This window comes from Hemiscyllium ocellatum, chromosome 26 (assembly GCF_020745735.1).
Source record: "Hemiscyllium ocellatum isolate sHemOce1 chromosome 26, sHemOce1.pat.X.cur, whole genome shotgun sequence".
Lineage (NCBI taxonomy): Eukaryota > Metazoa > Chordata > Chondrichthyes > Orectolobiformes > Hemiscylliidae > Hemiscyllium > Hemiscyllium ocellatum.
The window spans coordinates 12,800,442-12,819,306 of NC_083426.1; the positions used below are offsets into that span (position 1 = coordinate 12,800,442).

At 43.0% G+C, this 18,865-nt stretch overlaps 1 protein-coding gene across 1 annotated transcript in view; it reads left to right on the forward strand.

Moving 5' to 3' along the window:
- Positions 1-18,865, forward strand: part of LOC132828092 (uncharacterized) — a 110,104-nt gene that overhangs the window by 22,189 nt on the left and 69,050 nt on the right. The window contains exon 5 of the mRNA XM_060845002.1: positions 16,788-17,105. Coding sequence (XP_060700985.1) covers positions 16,788-17,105 — 318 coding nt within the window. The remainder of the gene's footprint in view (positions 1-16,787; positions 17,106-18,865) is intronic.

Here is an 18,865-nt window from a genome sequence, read left to right on the forward strand (position 1 = left end):
CAGATGAAGCTGAATATTACCTTATGTCTCAATAGGAAGTGAATATACTTGTGACAAATCCACAACAATATCATCATCAACATCAACGACAATATCATCAACAACATCAACTACATTATTATCCACAACTTCATCAACAACATCACCAACAATATCATCAACAACAACAGGAATATCTTCAGGACCCAAGTCTGTCAGTAAAAGGTAGAACAATTTCATTGTCAATGTTTCCATCAGCATTGATTCCAGTGAGAATAAGTGACTGAGCATAGGCTTGCAATAGGTTTCAATTTTCGGTGATAACTTATCAGAATGTCAATGGTCACTGATTTCATGCAATGTCATTATGTTTGTTTCCTTATTGGTGAGCTGAAGGCGACATTTTCTGACTGTTTGAACTTTAGTTTTAATTAGCAAAGGGTTTAACTTTCCAGGTCATAACATTTACAATGTTGTTATTTACGTTATTGGACATTCATAACAGGAAATGCCAATTTTCTGTTTGCCCCATCCCAGTTTAAATGCTTCATTATTCATCTAAGATATTCTTGTTGCTGTTGGTATTGTATATGTCAAAGAAGTGACATATTTTGTTGAGTCAGGAGTATCACTGCCAGGGATATTACATTCTCTCACATCTTCTCCTCCATTCTCTCATGTTAAACATTATTCCCAAACTGAGAGGGTGGGAGGCTATCTGGTTCCAGCTGGTAAAGCCTTGCCTATTAGAAGGTGCAGGAGCAGTGTGGGATGATGCTATTCTGAGTTCCTCACTGACTGAAGAGACTTCTCACCCACTGGAATATTACACCAGACTGCAGTGCTCCTGTAAATATCCATCCACATCTAATAATCCTCATTGACAACAAGATGCTGAGCATGACAGGACGTGGAACTGAAACTTGTTACATTTGGCCTCTATATATTGTTGAAGTCAATCAAAAATTAAACTGTAAATTAATTTCAGCTGTGCTGCTTTATTTTGCTACAATATACTGCAGTGTGAACAGGGGATAAATGTTTCAAACATCAAGCAGTCTTATTTCCTTCACGTTATTTTGTATTTCTTCTGTTTTACACAGTTACGTTGTCTGGGATGTGATACGCTGGGTACTCTTCACTCTCCTGGTGATTTCTTCTGTTTCAGTCACAATGTTTACACAAAAACATTAGGTGAGCATCATGGCCTTTACAAGAATGATTTTGAGCACTCTAAGTTCCCCATCAATGAGGTGGCCCTGGGTGGAGGGGTTTCGAAGCAGGAGACACAGTTTGAGAAGAATGGGTTGACCATTTGGGACTGAGATGAGCAGGAATTTCTTCACTCAGAGGGTGATGGTTTGTTGGAATTCTCTGCCCCAGAGAGCTCTGGAGGCTCCAGCCTTGAATATATTCAAAACAGAGATCAATAATGTTCTGGGTAATAAAGATATGGAGGGATATGGCAGTAGTGCAAGTAAAATGGTATTCAGGTGGAAGATCTGCCCTGATCCAGGTGAATGCTGAGGGATCCTCGAGGGGCAGAATGGCCTACTCTGGTCCTGCCTCATCTCTCTCCATGGTGGCCTCATGCTGTTTAATGCTGTCATTGAACCAGCCTCCACCATTTCATCTGACAGCTCGTTTCACACACATGTCCACCCTTTGCGTGAAAAAGTTACTCCTCAGGTCATTTTGAAATAATTTCCCTCTCACCTTCAACCTGTGCCCTCTAGTTCTGGACACCCCCATTGAGGAAAAACACCTCGGCTGTTCACCCTGCCCATTCCCTTGTTTAAATCTCATTGGATAACATCGTCATGTGTCCTAATCTGGAATGAAGACAATGTAAATGCTGTTGTACAGAGATATAAGTGATTTAGTGTGTAATAGTTTGATTGGATGGAACCTTGTTATCTGTTAAAATAATAAAATACATTTGTTGTTATTCAAACAAATTGATTTATTCAACATTTGATGGGATGTACAGCTCCCGTGCATACATTAATAAATATGTAAACAAAGAAACCTGAGTCTGATCTAAAGAGGAAATATAGTATCAAATCTGCCTTTCTGGGATTCTCATAGAACATAGGAGGTGCCAGAGAGCAAAAGGAAATGACATATTCCCAGATCATTGTCATACTCTTCTTCACGTAGAGTTATAGAGTCATAGAGGTGTACAGCACGGAAACAGACCCTTCGGTCCAACTCATCCATGCCAACCAGATATTGAGTCCAATCTCGTCCTACCTGCTAGAACTTGGCCCATATCCTTCCAAACTCTTCCTATTCCTATAAGCAACCAGATACCTTTTAAATGTTGCAATTGTACTAGCCTCCACCATCTCCTCTGGCAGTTCATTCCAAACACGCACCAGCCGCTGCATATAAAGTTGCCCCTTAGGTCTACTTTATATCTTTCCTCTCTCACCCTAAACCTATGCCCTCTAGACACCACCACACTATCTGGACTCCCCCACACCAGGGAAAAGGCCTTGTCTATATATCCTATCCATGCCCCTCATGATTTTGTAAACCTCTATAAGGTCACGCCTCAGTCTCCGACACTCCAGGGGAAACAATCCCAGCCTGTTCAGCCTCTCCCTGTAGCTCAGATCCTCCAACCCTGGCAACATGCTTGTAAATCTTTTCTGAACCCTTTCAAGTTTCACAACGTCTTTCCAATAGGAAGGAGACCAGAATTGCACGCAATATTCTGACAGTGGCCTAACCAATGTCCTGTACAGCCGCAACATGGCCTCCCAACTCCTGGACGCTATACTCTGACCAAGAAAGGAAAGCATACCAAATGCCTTCTTCACTATCCTATCTACCTGTGATTCCACTTTCAAGGAGCAATGAACCTGCACTCCATTGTCTCTTTGTTCAGTAACACTCCTTAGGACCTGACCATTGAGTGTATAAGTCCTGCTAAGGTTTGCTTTCCCAAAATGTAGCACCTCATATTTATCTAACTGGAACTCCATCTGCCACTTATCAGCCATTGACACATCTGGTCAAGATCCCATTGTAATCTGAAGTAAGCTTCTTCGCTGTCAACTCCACCTCCAATTTTGGTGTCATCTGAAAATTATGAACTATACCTCTTAGGCTCACATCCTAATCATTGAGATAAATGATGAAAAGTAGTGGACCCAGCACTGATCCTTGTGGCACTCCACTGGTCACAGACCTCCACTCTGAAAAATAACCCTCCCCCACCACCTTCTGTCTTCTACCTTTGACCCAGTTCTGTATCCAAATAGCTTGTTCTCCCTGCGTTCAGTGAGATCTAACCTTTCTAAACAATCTTCCATGGGGAACCTTGTCAATAGCCTTACTGAAGTCCATATAAATCACATTTATTGCTCTGCCCTCATCAATTTTCCTTGTTACTTCTTCCAAAAATTCAATCAAGTTTGTGAGACATGATTTCCCACACACAAAGCCATGTTGACTTTCCCTTGTCAGTCCTTGCCTTTCAAAATACATGTACATCCTGTCCCTCAGGATTCCCTCCACCAACTTGCCCAACACTGACGTCAGGCTCACTGGTCTATAGTTCCCTGACCTGTCCTTACTACCTTTCTTGAACAGTGGCACCATGTTAGGCAACCTCCAGTCTTCTGGCACCTCACCTGTGAGTATCAATGACACAAATACTTCAGTAAGAGGCCCAGCTATCCTAGCTTCCCACAGAGTTCTAGGGTACAGCTAATCAGGTCCTGGGGATGTATCCACTTTTATGCATTTCAAGCCATCCAGCACTTCCTCCTCTGTAATATGGACATTTTTCAAGATGTCACCATCTGTTTCCCTACATTCTATAACTTACACGTCCTTTTCCACAGTAAATACAGATGCAAAATACCAATTAGTTTCTCCCCCATCTCCTGCACCTCCACACAAAGGCCGCCTTGCTGATCTTTGAGGGACCCTATTCTCTCCCTCTTTACCCTTTTGTCCTTACTGTATTTGTAAAAGCACTTAGGATTCTTCTTAACCCTATTTGCCAAAGCCATCTCATTTCCCCTTTTTTCCCTCATGATTTCTCTTTTAAGTATACTTCTACTGCCTTGATACTCTTCTCAGGATTCACTCGATCTATCCTGTCTATACCTGACATGTGCTTCCTTCTTTTCTTTAATGAAATTCTCAATTTCTTTAGTTATCCAGCATTCCCATTCCTACCAGCCTTTCCTTTCACCCTGACAGGAATATACTTTCTCTGGACTCTCGTTATCTCATTTCTGAAGGCTTCCCATTTTCCATCCATCCTTTTACCTGCAACCATCTGCCCCCTATCAGCTTTTGAAAGTTTTTGCCTAACACAGTCAAAATTGGCCTTTCTCCAATTTAGAATGTCAAATTTGAGATGCACTTTGAATGCTGCCTGAACTGCTGTGCTCTTCCAGCATTGCTAATCCGAAATTTGAGATGTGGTCTATCCTTTTCCATCACTATTTTAAAACTAACAGAATTATGGTCACTGGCCCAAAGTGCCTCCCCACTGACACCTCAGTCACCTGCCCTGCACTGCCTTATTTCCTCAGAGTAGGTCAAGTTTTGCACATTCTCTAGTAGGTACATCCACATACTGAATCAGAAAATTGTCTTGTACACACTTAAGAAATTCCTCTCCATCTAAATCTTGAACACAATGGCAGTGCCAGTCGATGTTTGGAAAGTTAAAATCCCCTACCATAACTACCCTATTATTCTCTCTCTCACTCTCTCTCCCTCACACACATGCACACATCTTCCCTCTGCCTCTCTCCCCCACCATGCCACCTCCCACCCCACTACACACAAACGCACACGCATACAGGTCTATGGGATGAATTGCATTTGCAAATTTGTATTTACAGATATTTTAGATTATGTTCAAAAAACACACAATCTATTGACAGTGAGTAAATGTGATATTTTATAAATCCCTTCTTTCAAAATGAATCCTGTCTGACTCCATGCTGGAAACAGACTCGAACATCATTCCTGCAATGCATTGTCTGAGCTGACGAGGCACTTTTTTATTTGTAGATAAAACTTGAAGATATATCGGGACGGTGACTTGACAGAAATTCTGGGATTTACCTATTAATCAATGGAAACCTGCAGCCTCATTCTAAGTGACTGAAGACTTAACAGCAATCTAGGTTACTCTAATACATTGTATCCATTGTGTGATACTTTGTTCTTTTATTTATAAATTCTGTGCCCGATGTATCCTGCCCCACTGACTCCCTGACAAAGGAGTAGTGCTCTGAAAGCTTATATTTTCAAATAAACCTGTTGGACTATAACCTGGTGTTGTGTGACTTGCAGCTTTGTCCACCCCAGTCCAACAGCAGCCCCTCCACATCCTGAATCTTCTTGCCAGTGGCTCATATCCAGCAGACAGTGAGTGCTGAGCCTGAGCCTGAATGACAGTTGTTCATCTCTCCAAGGAGACAGCTAGACGTACGGCTCGGGATTGAGAGTGATGGTTGGTGCCTCCATCCCCATTGATCCAGTTTAAGGGCTGTCTCTGACATACCGACCTGCTGTGATTGTGCTTGTCTCTGCATTTTCACAACTTCAATAAAATTACACCTGACAGTCCTGAATGTTGAAGCCATTGTCTCTATCACAGCACATTCACCTTTCCTTCGCCGCTGACTCCATCCATCTCCCTGCTCAACAGAGCCCTCATCCATGATGTTATTAGTTTCACGTCCAACCATTCCAACATCATTCAATCTGGCCTTGAATCTTCCAATTTACACTCTTCCATCTCTCTGCTCCAGCTTTGCATCTTTGAAGGTGCTATGTGAATGCAACTTGCCATATTCGCAAACACAATGACAAGGCAAGGCTTTCAAATGAATGTGCTTCACAGCTCACTGTATTTAGAAAGCTGCAAATCCACCGATCATTCTGAAATAATGTGAAGTTTTATCCCAAACATTACAATCCAAGTTAAGTTCAATGGAATTGAATAATTTTAAAACTTTATGAAATTAAAATTTAAATCTGGTAAAATAGATTTCTTCCCAAAATTACTTTATTTTTAAATATGTTTCTATCTGCAGCATGCTGTGTGTGAATGGCTCATTGTAAATGATCACACATTCAGTTTGGGCCCATTCCATTAAACTCTCAAACAGGTTCATGGTCGATGAGGAATGTAACTGAGAATTAGCACTGTTGCCTCACAGCGCCTGAGACCCGGGTTCAATTCCCGACTCAGGCGACTGACTGTGTGGAGTTTGCACATTCTCCCCGTGTCTCCGTGGGTTTCCTTCGGGTGCTCCGGTTTCCTCCCACAGTCCAAAGATGTATGGGTCAGGTGAATTGGCCATGCTAAATTGCCCGTAGTGTTAGGTAAGGGGTAAATGTAGGGGGATGGGTGGGTTGCGCTTCAGCGGGTCGGTGTGGACTTGTTGGGCCGAAGGGCCTGTTTCCACACTGTAAGTAATCTAATCTAATCTAATTATAGAATCCCTACAGTGCAGAAAGAGGCCATTTGGCCCATCTGGTCTGTATCATCCATCCAAAGAACTTCCCACCAGACCCAGAACCCCACTCTTTCCTACAGCCACACATTTCCCACGGCTCACCCACTGAGACTATACCTCCCTGGACACTCTGGGCAATTCAGCATGACCATTCCACCTAATCTGCACATTGGTAGACAGTGGGAAAAAACTGTAGCACTTGGAGAAAACCCACACAGACTCAGGGAGAACATACAAACTGTACACAGACAGTCACCCAAGGTTTGAACTGAACACAGGTCACGGGGACTGTGAGGCAGCAGTGCTAACCACTGAGACACTGTGCTGTCCATTTTTGAGAAGTTGAGATGTAAAACGCAAGTTTCCACATTTGTTGCATGTTTTGATGTTCATTGTGTTTTCACACTATCAGAAAAAAGTGTGAATAATATCAAGGGGGATATGTGATAGATAGCCATGGATGTACAATGACAGTAAGTGTTAGTTACTTTGGTCTGAAATTGGAGAGAGAGCTGCCCTGGTACAGCACTTGCTGGAGGCTAATGTTGTAGGGCCTGGTCCATTTGAAGGACATTGTTGGATGTGGATGGAACAAACAGTGGACAGATGTATCGCGGTTCGACCTGAGTGAGATGTAGGTTATGAATCACAAAGAGGACAGCTGAAAGGGGAGAGAAGCTTTATCGATTAATCCACAGGGGAGATTCCAAAGGATCAGAAGAAACATGATCAATTAAACTGTGCTGTAAACTGTTCCTAAAGTTCCTTCAGCACTGAGCATTTTATATTGTCCAGGAACTGTGTGACAAATAGCTCAGGAGTTCAGGAATATGTCACTAACTGCTACAGCAGGGACATTACACAACTCTTCTAAAGGCTTTCAAAAAGCTGAGTAGACACTTGGGATTGGCCTCCTCAGTCACTGGTAAAAGCCCAGAGCCTGTGGGAAAGCCCATTGTGAATCCACAACCCATACCTGCAGGCACTGTAACACCCTCCTGGCACCCATTGTCTACAGCTCAATAAAGAGGGAGAACTGTGTCACCTGGAGCAATATGTCTACAGCCACGTTTGTACAGCCACTGACAGAAATGTTCAGTGGAGAGGCTTTCTGGAAAGGCAGGGTGGGGACAGTTTTCTTAGAGTCCAGATCAGTGTTAATCAACAGGTATTGTGGGTGGCCCACTCTGGGTCATTCAAGGCTGTACTGAGAGTTTTCAGATCCAGCCCTTTGATCACAATCTCTGGGAAGGAAACCTCCTGGGACAGGCTCATGTCCATGTTGTGGGTGGATCACTGCACCATTCCAGAGCAAATGGGACATCCATCCGAATGGGGGAGGGGCTTTGTGGCAGCTCCAGGTCCTGCAATTGTTTGTCTCAGAAGAACGGTCTTTTAAAAACTGCTGAGTGACCGTCTACCAGGATATGGCTTTGACACTGAGCAAGTCACTTTACAGGATCCCTGACAATTAGATCAGATATTCTTCACTTTGTTAATAACTGCTGCCATCACTGTTTCATCACAGAATCTGATGTTTCAATCTGGTCTATTTTTCCAACTGATTCTACAGTGTCCATGTCATTTTGGGACTGGGGGATCTCTGCTCTCTGTTTCTGACACTCAGACACTGGTGACCTAACAGCAGAGGGGTTTCATCCCCATTGGGGTATTAACCCACAAATGTTTCCAAGTATTCTCCAGGGATTTACCCAACGTATTGTTTCTGTTTCCCAGACAGAGCATTGCGATGGTCCCCGTTGGTTCAGTCTCTGGGGAATGACTCCAGTGACTCTCCTTCCATATTAAGGGTTAAGGTGGGGGCACTGCCTTCAGCATTGTGGCTGGGGATGAGCAGGGTTGATGAAGGGTGTCAGTCCCTTTGATCCTCTCAAAGGTGAAACCCAGCATGGTTCACCAGACTCACTCATCATCAACCACGTCCTGGTGAATACAAAGCCCCATGTCCATCAGTTCACCACAGGTCCAACCATTTACAAACTGTGAAAGACTGTTTGAACTGTCATGTCTGTTCCATTTTAGGAACCACAGCATTAATTTGTGACAGCAAGCTTCTGCAAGGAACAATCTGATAATGACTAGATCGTGACTTTAGTTGGTGAGAATTATGGACCAGGAGATGAGGCAACTCCACAGCTGTCCTTTGAAATAATGCAGTGTAGTTAGTTTCCAGGAAATGAAGGTTTATAAATAAAAATAGACTGCAAAGACTGGGGCCTTTTTCACTGGAGTGGAGGAGGCTGGGTGGTGTCCTTTTTGAGGTTTATAAGATCATTCGTGGCACGGAAAAGATCTTATTCCTCGGGTGGGCTGTTCAAAACCTGGGAGCATGTCTTTAAGGTGAGAAGAGAGGCAATTACTTTATGAGAAAGTGAGGCAAATGTTTTACACAGACAGTGGTCCGTGTGTGGAATAAATCATTATAACTTTTCCAATGTCTTTAATGTTGAACACAGACTGAAAACTGGAGTGGTCATAAGCCCTCAAACAAAACATCTTGAGTTTGCTTTTATGGCTTTTATTTTTGAAGTGCAGTTCCTTAAATATTTTTTGTGAGGAACTAGAGCTTTCTTAAAATGTTTCTGTCCGCAGCATGCTGTGTGTGAATGGTTCATTGTAAATGATCACACATTCAGTTTGGGCCCATTCCGTTAAAACCTCAAACAGGTTCCTGGTCATTGAGGAATGGAACTGAGAATTATAGCATCCTGACAGTGCAGAAAGAGGCCATTTGGCCCATCTGGAGGCTAATGTTGTGGGTCCTGGTCCATTTGAAGGACATTGTTGGAGGTGGATGGAACAAACAGTGGACAGATGTATCGGGGTCCAGCCTGAGTGGGATGTAGGTTATGAATCACAAAGAGGACAGCTGAAAGGGGAGAGAAGCTTTATCGATTAATCCACAGGGGAGATTCCAAAGGACCAGAAGAAACGTTATTAATTAAACTGTGCTGTAAACTGTTCCTAAAGTTCCTTCAGCACTGAGCATTTTACTTTGTATAGGAACTATGTGACAAGTAGCTCAGGAGTTCAGGAATATGTCACTAACTGCTACAGCAAGGATATGACACAACTCTTCTAAAGGCTTTCAAAAAGCTGAGTAGACACTTGGGATTGGCCTCCTCAGTCACTGGTAAAAGCCCAGAGCCTGTGGGAAAGCCCATTGTGAATCCACAACCCATACCTGCAGGCACTGTAACACCCTCCTGGCACCCATTGTCTACAGCTCAGTAAAGAGGGAGAACTGTGTCACCTGGAGCAATATGTCTGCAGCCATGTTTGCACAGCCACTGTCAGAAATGTGCAGTGGAGAGGCTTTCTGGAAAGGCAGGGTGGGGACAGTTTTCTTAGAGCCCAGATCAGTGTTAATCAACAGGATATTGTGGTAGGCACACTCTGGGTCATTCAAGGCTGAACTGAGAGTTTTCAGACCCAGCCCTTTGATCACAATCTCTGGGAAGGAAACCTCCTGGGACAGGCTCATGTCCATGTTGTGGGTGGATCACTGCACCATCCCAGAGCAAATGGGACATCCATCCGAATGAGGGAGGGGCTTTGTGGCAGCTCCAAGTCCTGCAATTATTTGTCTCAGAAGAACAGTCTTTTAAAAACTGCTGAGTGACCGTCTACCAGGATATGGCTTTGACACTGAGCAAGTCACTTTACAGGATCCCTGACAATTTGATCAGATATTCTTCACTTTGTTAATAACTGCTGCTATCACTGCTTCATCACAGAATCTAATGTTTCAATCTGGTCTATTTTTCCAATTGATTCTACAGTGTCCATGTCATTCAGGGGCTGGGGGATCTCTGCTCTCTGTTTCTGACACTCAGACACTGGTAACCTGACAGCAGAGGGGTTTCATCCCCATTGGGGTATTAACACCCAAATGTTTCCAAGTGTTCTCCAGGAATTTACCCAACGTATTGTTTCTGTTTCCCAGACAGAGCATTGCGATGGTCCTCGTTGGTTCAGTCTCTGGGTAATGACTCCAGTGACTCTCCTTCCATATTAAGGGTTAAGGTGGGGGCACTGCCTTCAGCATTGTGGCTGGGGATGAGCACGGTTGATGAAGGGTGTCAGTCCCTTTGATCTTCTCAAAGATGAAACCCAGCATGGTTCACCAGACTCACTCATCATCAACCATGTCCTGGTGAATACAAAGCCCCATGTCAGTCGGTACACCAGAGGGACCCTCACCTTGGAGCAGGTCCAACCATTTACAGTCTGTGAAAGACTGTTTGAACTGTCATGTCTGTTCCATTTTAGGAACCACAGCAGTTAATTTGTGACAGCAAGCTTCTGCAAGGAACAATCTGATAATGATCAAATTTTCTTTATTTGTGACCTTAGTTGGTGAGAATTATGGATGAGGAGATGAGGCAACTCCACGACTGTCCTTTGAAATAATGCAATGTAGTTAGTTGCTGCGAAATGAGAGTTTTATAAACAAAAATGGACTGAAAAGACTGGGGCCTTTTTCACTGGAGTGGAGGAGGCTGAGAGGTGACCTTTTTGAGGTTTACAAGATCTTGAACGGCACGGATGAGGTCTTTTCTCTCGGGTGTCTGTTCAAAACCTGGGTGCATGTTTTTAAGGTGAGAGGAGAAATATTTAAAAAGAACATGAGGGGAAATTTTTTCGGAGAAATGAGGCAAATATTTTACACAGAGAGAAGTTCGTGTGTGGAATAAATTATTGTAATTTTTCCAATGTCTTTAATGTTGAATACAGACTGAAAACTGGAGTGGTCATAAGCCCTCAAACAAAACATCTTGAGTTTTTATTTCTTTTATTTTTGAAGTGCAGTTCATTAAATATTGTTTTGTGAGGAACTGGAGCACACTCCCAGTTACTCAATCACAATTCACTTCTCCCTGAATTTTCTCTCCGTTGTTGAGTTTCTGTTTCTGCTTGAAATCGGCCCCAGGGCTTGTTTACTTGGATCTTGTGGAAATGGAACAGAGGGTGTCCTTCTCCTGTACATCTGGGAGTTCAGATCCTGACACAATAATTATTCAGCACTAATGATAGGAGGAATATTCTGCCAGCAGACAAAATATTCAAAACAATTCTACTCTTAGCTGCAAGATTTTTTTTGCAAAAAAAATTTATTTGCAAAAAAGTGTTTGTTGAAATTTTATAACATGGGAGAATATGTCAGTTGTCATTCAACTGAGATTTCAGTATAAATACTGAGTTTGGATCAACATTATCCTCAACACTTGATTTTTTAACTTACTTGATTTCAGAACATTCTATTCTTTCATTGGAAATTAAATCAGTTTTTCTGTTAAACACGACTAATCAAAATAAATGTCTTCACAGTGAACTTTCCCCATCTGGCCTACTGTAGTTTCACAAACTGGCTTCGTATATCCTGTTCCTCATTTAGCTTCTTGCAGACATTGCATCACACACTTATTTCAATGTGAGAAACAAGAGCTGTGGGACTGACATCAAGAACTGAACTGACCTTTGAGAATAAAACGATGTGGATATTGATTCTCCTCATGTGTTCCATTCCCGGTGAGTGACCATCTGAGTTGTATATTCAGATAATCAATGTTTGTTGAAGTCCACTGTGTGGTTTATACAGAAGAAATGTTTAAATATTTGAAGGTACATATTCAGATAAAGTGAGAGCTTGTGACACAATGGTTACATTGTTCTTGCTGTGATAAATGCTGAGAGTTTGATTCTCACTCCAGCACATTTCACAAAAGCATGTGTGTTCTCACAAAGTCGAACAGGTTCATTACCAACCTGTAAATCCATCGAACATGCCCAGTCCAGGGAGCAGGACTGGGTGAGGTTCCAGGTCAGCCTTACACAATGCAGAGTGACACCCCTCACATTACAGCGACTGGCTTCAGGCAAGTGACAAGCTGTAGAAAACAGACACAGCATGGACTTTTTCTACCCCATGTATCTCTAAATATGGAAGTCTTGGATGTTTAAAGGAACAAATATAAAAATACCTGAACAACATCACAAACATATCTTCTACTGAACATATTGCAATCCCATGTGACACAGTTCCCAAATACTTGAGAGCAGCTTTATTAATTCTGAATTAAATAAAAATGGACCAAATAATGTTTCATTTGAGTGAAAAAAGCAGCATAATTACTTTAATTTTTCTAATGTTTTTAATGTTGAAGATACACTGAAATCTGGAGTTGTAATCAGCCCTCAAGGGAAACATTTTGAGTTGATTAAATATTGTTTTGTGCGGCTCAGTTGCAAAAGTAGATGATTAGTTTAATTTCTCTTCACAGAAAAAGCCTTTTATCTTTCAGTCATTAACGTGAATCAAGTCGCTGACTCTCTTTAAATCCCACTGTTTTACACATTACAATGTAACACTAAAACTATTGCTCATCATTGCAACCTTCGAGTAAAAAATGAGGTCTGCAGATGCTGGAGTCTATCTCTCACTGCACCCCCCAGGTCATCTCCTCTGCACAGAACGCCCCTCCCCCAAGTCCCTCCTCCTTACCTTTTATCTTAGCCTGCTTAGCAAACTCTCTCTCATTCCTGATGAAGGGCTTATGCTCGAAACGTCGAATTTCCTATTCCTGAGATGCTGCCTAACCTGCTGTGCTTTAACCAGCAACACATTTTCAGCTCTCATCATTGCAAACTCTCCATTTATGAGCAAGGAATTATCAAACACTCAAGATTAAAATTCCCAGTGTGGCATTACTCTAAACTGGAACTCCGTGAATTCTGTTCCATGAAAACTTCCTGAAATATTTTGTGGCTCTCGCCCACCAAATTCATGTAGAATACTTCACGGGCAGAAACCTGAAGCATGAATCTCTCTGTTTTCACAACTCTCTTTCATTCAAGGCTTTCCTTTTTCCAATGAGGTCTCTTTCTCCTGACTTGCATCAGCTTTACATATTCATGAACTGAATGCCTTTCTCTTCTCCTCTCCACCTTAGATTTCAATTCCATTCTGTCATTTTACTCAAGAATTGTTCTCCACAAAAAGGGTGGTTCTCCCAACAAGATTGTTGGTCTGGTATTTATTGAAGTAAAGTCTCCCCAGTCATCAACAGGCTGTTCCTCTCCCACACCAGGAAACAACATTGCAGCAATTTAAGAACTGTCTCATGAAACATCTCTCTGGTACAGTCAGTAAATTATTTATGTTATTTTACACTCCTTACACAGACAACAATGTGTGATTACAAACCATCCTGCCCTCAAGGTCCTACACATTGATCTCTCTCTCCCATTGTGAACCATCCCTTGCTGAACTCCAATTCTCTTCCTCTCCCACTTGAGGACTGTCATCATCTTGCCTGAGTCACCTATTGTATCTACACGTTGAGCCCTGAAAATGCAGGCCCAGAGCCCACCATGACTTTACACACACCCCTCTCCTCCCTGGATTAAACCCTCGTTCTCTAGTCAGAGTAAGGGTCCTTCAGCACCTGTGCCCAGCCAACTCCAATCCAAGCCTGTCTCTTGGGCTGCCCTCGCGGTGGGAGGATGGGGGTTGGGGTGTGCGGGTGTGGTCAACACTGCGATGATGTCACACACAGTGGAGTTAGAGCCCACAGCGGACAGCACAAACCCAATTTCCAAGATTGTCGCAAAGCTCGGCCGGTGGTGTATGAAAATATCCCGACTACTTCAATCATTCATAGAGTCATAGAGATGTACAGCATGGAAACAGACCCTTCGGTCCAACTCCTCCTTGCTGACCGGATATTCCAACCCAATCTCGTCCCACCTGCCAGCGCCCAGCCCATATCCATCCAAACCCTTCCTATTCATATACCCATCCAAATGCCTCTTAAATGTTCAACTGTACCAGCCTCCACCGCATCCTCTGGTAACTCATTCCATACAGGTCCACCCTCTGCATGAAAAACTTGCCCCTTAGGTCCCTTTTATATCTTTCCCCTCTCACCCTAAAACTATGCCCTCTAGTTCTGGACTCCCCGACCCCAGGGAAAAGACTTTGTCTATTTATCCTATCCATGCTCCTCAAAAATTTCTAAACCTCTATAAGGTCACCCCTCAGTCTCCGACGCTCCAGGGAAAACAGCCCCAGTCTTTTCAGCCTCTCCCTGTAGCTCAGATCTTCCAACCCTGGCAACATCCGTGTAAATCTTTTCTGAACCCTTTCAAGTTTCACAACATCTTTCCGATAGGAAGCAGACCAGAGCTGCATGCAATATTCCAACAGTAGCCTAACCAATGTCCTGTACAGCCGCAACATGACCTCCCAACTCCTATACTCAATACTCTGACCAATGAAGGAAAGCATACCAAACGCCTTCTTCACTATCCTATCTACCTGCGACTCCACTTTCAAGGAGCTATGAACCTGCACTCCAAGATCTCTTTGTTCAGCAACACTCCCTAGGACATTATCATTAAGTGTATAAGTCCTGCTTAGATTTGCTTTCCCAAAATGCAGCACCTCGCATCTATCTGAATTAAACTCCTGCCACTTCTCAGCTCATTGGCCCATCTGATCAAGATCCTGTTGTAATCTGAGGTAACCCTCTTCGGTGTCTATTACACCTTCAATTTAGGTGTCATCTGCAAACTTACTAACTGTACCTCTTATGCTCGTAACCAAATCATTTATGTTCATGTCAAAAAGTAAAGGGCCCAGCACTGATCCTGATCACTGGCCTCCAGTCTGAAAAACAACCCTCCACCACCACCCTCTGTCTTCTACCTTTGAGCCAGTTCTGTATCCAAATGGCTGGTTCTCCCTGTATTCCATGAGATCTAATCTTGCTAATCAGTGCCCCATGGGGAACGTTGTTGAACGCCTTCATGAAGTCGATATAGATCACATCTACTGCTCTGCCCTCATCAATCTTCTTTGTTATTTCTTCAAAAAACTCAATCAAGTTTTGTGAGACATGATTTCTCAAGCACAAAGCCATGTTGACTATCCCGAATCAGGCCTGGCCTTTCCAAACACATATACATCCTGTCCGTCAGGATTCCCTCCAACACCTTGCCCACCACCGAGGTCAGGCTCACTGGTCTGTAGTTCCTTGGCTTGTCCTTACCACCCTTCTTAAACAGTGACATCACGTTTGCCAACATCCACTCTTCCGGCATCTCACCTGTGACTATTTTTGCTCCTTCACAATCTACAGACCCAGAAAATAACACCGTCTTATTCCTCGACAAACACTGCCCCAGGTTAAATTAATAGCTATGGCTTATATTTTAAGTTTAATCAAGAGGCTTATTTACAAAACCATATAATCATGAAAGAATCCACTGTACCCACTACTGCAGCCTTTCGCTTGGACAGGCTTAAAACAACAATTACCTTCTCTGATTGTGTACTGTGAACTTCGTCCAACAGTTCCTCCAAGATTCGGTGTGAACTTCACTGATTGTTAATTTTCCCAGATGCGCTGCGATGTCCAGCGATACACGAATTCAAACAGCAAAGGCAGTAACTGTGCAGGTTTTCTCTCTCTCTCTCTCTCTCCTGCACTGTCCTCACCATGTGCTTCCTTTGTCTGCTCTTCTCCCTTTTAAACTGCTGTTGTTTTGACTTTTTTTTCCAAAGTTCCAAAACAATGCAACAGCAGATAAACAATAATTGCTGCTTCTGGAATTCGTGGAAATCACCTCCAACACCTAAAATACCTCAAAAAAAGGAGCAGCTCTTACAGCCAGAAATGTTTCCCATCCTGGGAATTTGGAACATCCTGAGGCTGTGACAAAGGATTGCCTTCATCATGAACTCGATGGAATGGAGCTGATTAAAATGTTAATGTTTATATTAAGCAATTCAATCCAGTCAAATTTATCAATTTGATTCTCCTCCGTTTCAGGTGATTTATGGGCAGAGAAAGATGTAACGGGAATTTTGGGAAGAGCGATCACAATATCTTGTCACTACGAAGCACGGTGGTACCAGTCACACATAAAATATTGGTGTCTCGGATGGACTCGTCAGTGTAAGGTAATAGCAATGACAAATTGGCCAAATGGGAGAATATCAATCACTGACAACAAAACACAAGGAATATTTCTTGTCACAATCAAGAATCTTCAATGGAGTGATGCCGGACGATACAGCTGTGGGATTGAGTTTCCTGGTATTGAGCTTGACCTCCTGTTTACCGTAAATCTGCACATCTCTGAAGGTAAATGTCTCATTGATCTTTTCAAAAGATACTCTCTGCTGATATATCTTATCAATGTTTATCCAGGAAGAAAAGTGACAAAGAGTTGGGGGATATTTGATTTTTTGATCTCTCAAAAATTGTTTCTTTCCCACAGAAGCTGTCTCTGTTCCTGGGCTTCGATTTTTATCCCAACCAAAAACCTCATGGTCTGGGTTTTCAGTGACCTGTGAGTCTGCCCGGGGATCCCTCCCCATCCACTACACATGGTCTGAGAAGATGCCATCACAAGATTCAATGATCTCTGACACCAATAAACTGGATCTACATTGTCAATCCTTCACACAGCAACATCATCAATATTACTGCACAGCCTCAAATACTCAGGGAACAAAACCCAGTGAAATTGTTCATGTGTCAGTCAACAATGTAAGAGAGAAGAACTGCAGTTATAGGGTACAGATCAACAGCATCGGTAAGTGTGATGTAAACAATGTTTGTTTATTATCTCTCTCTGGGAAACTGTAATTGATAAAATGCACTCCATTTGTTTCTTCATCATTTCTGGAAAAATCCAAGGGTTTACACTGTAGTTAGAAAATGTGGAGGTCCAAAAAATACTAACCATGTCATGCAGAAACATTGGAACAACTTCAATAATCCCCGCAAAATTAAAACAGCATTTTATTGATGGAGAATTTGCATTTTTCTAACAAATGGAATTTTAAATTCACTCCTTGAATGTTGTGTCCAGATTTAGGGCCGATATTGGGGATAGAGAGGAAATCAGTTGTACAATGAAATACCTATAAATATTGCCTGCAGCCATTTCCTGATCTGATCTGTTTGAGCTGTCAGAGAAGAAGCAAGTCAGCATCAAGTCGAAGTGACCCACGGGAACTGTATTTGGAACTATCAGCAGCAGCTCATGTGGCTGCACTCCCACTTTTGATGCCAGCATGTTGGGGGTTCCAGTTCCCCTTCGGGGTTAAAATCCAGCTGGATCCCAGTGCCCAGCAGAGAGAAGTAATGCTGTGCTGTGGCAGGTGAGACAGTGTCAATGAGGTGAGAAACTGAGAACCTGTTCCCCCTTTAGGAATGGCACCATTTGTAAACTATTTACAGAATAGAGGTCCTCCTAGTGTCTGAGCAAGCATTCATAGAGTCATAGAGTCATAGAGATGTACAGCGTGGAAACAGACCCTTTGATTCAACGCGTCCATGCCGACCAAATATCCCAACCCAATCTAGTCCCACCTGCCAGCACCAGGCCCATATCCCTCTAAACCCTTCCTATTCATATACCCATCCAGATTCCTTTTAAATGTTGCAATTGTACCAGCCTCCACCACTTCTTCTGGCAGCACATTTATTCCATGTACCACCCTCTGTGTGCAAAAGTTACCCCTTAGGTCTCTTTTATATCTTTCCCTCTCACCCTAAACCTATGCTCGCTAGTTCTGGACTCCCCCACCCCAGGGAAAAGTCTTTGTCTGTTTATCCTATCCATACCCCTGTTGGGGAGAATCTGCTATCGGGGTACCTACATTGGGGCTAGGGAGGGGAGCACCATTATTAAAGCAGACACTGTCAGATACCAGCTAAAACACAGCCATGTAAAGTAAACCCAGCCACTGCAGGACTGCCTGCCTGGGGCCACATTCCTGGGGGATTAGAACATGTCCGTCAGTTTCAGATCATCCTATTACACTCTCATTGTTAATAAAGGAAACCGGTAACTATCGGATAGTGTAAATCGCACCGATACCACACTTGATTGATAAAGTACTTGCTAATGCCTCCGCTGACGTCAAACTCATTCGGGTCCTGTGTTAAATGATAATATCTGTATATTCAACTATGGAGAACTATTGTGAACGCCCAGACAGCCAGACGCATAGCAATGAGGAAACCCTTCCAACAATAAACTTTTAATTTACAAGATCGGAAACTGCCGAACCCAGGATGTCTACCCATTGTTCGGCACAGCAGGAGTGGGACAGGTATCTCGGGGCAGCCAATAGAGACACTAATCCCTTCACAGATAGGTGAACCGACCAATGAAAGAGCCGAACAAGGGGAACCTGACCGGGAACTCGAGGAAGCGCGAAGTACAACTGCACCAGATCCGAAGGGAGAGACAGAACGCCTTCTCCAACGAATTGCATGCCTTTGAATTCGTTGTATAGTTTGCCAGTTTTGATCCTGTAATAAACGGTGTTTTTGCTCCAAACT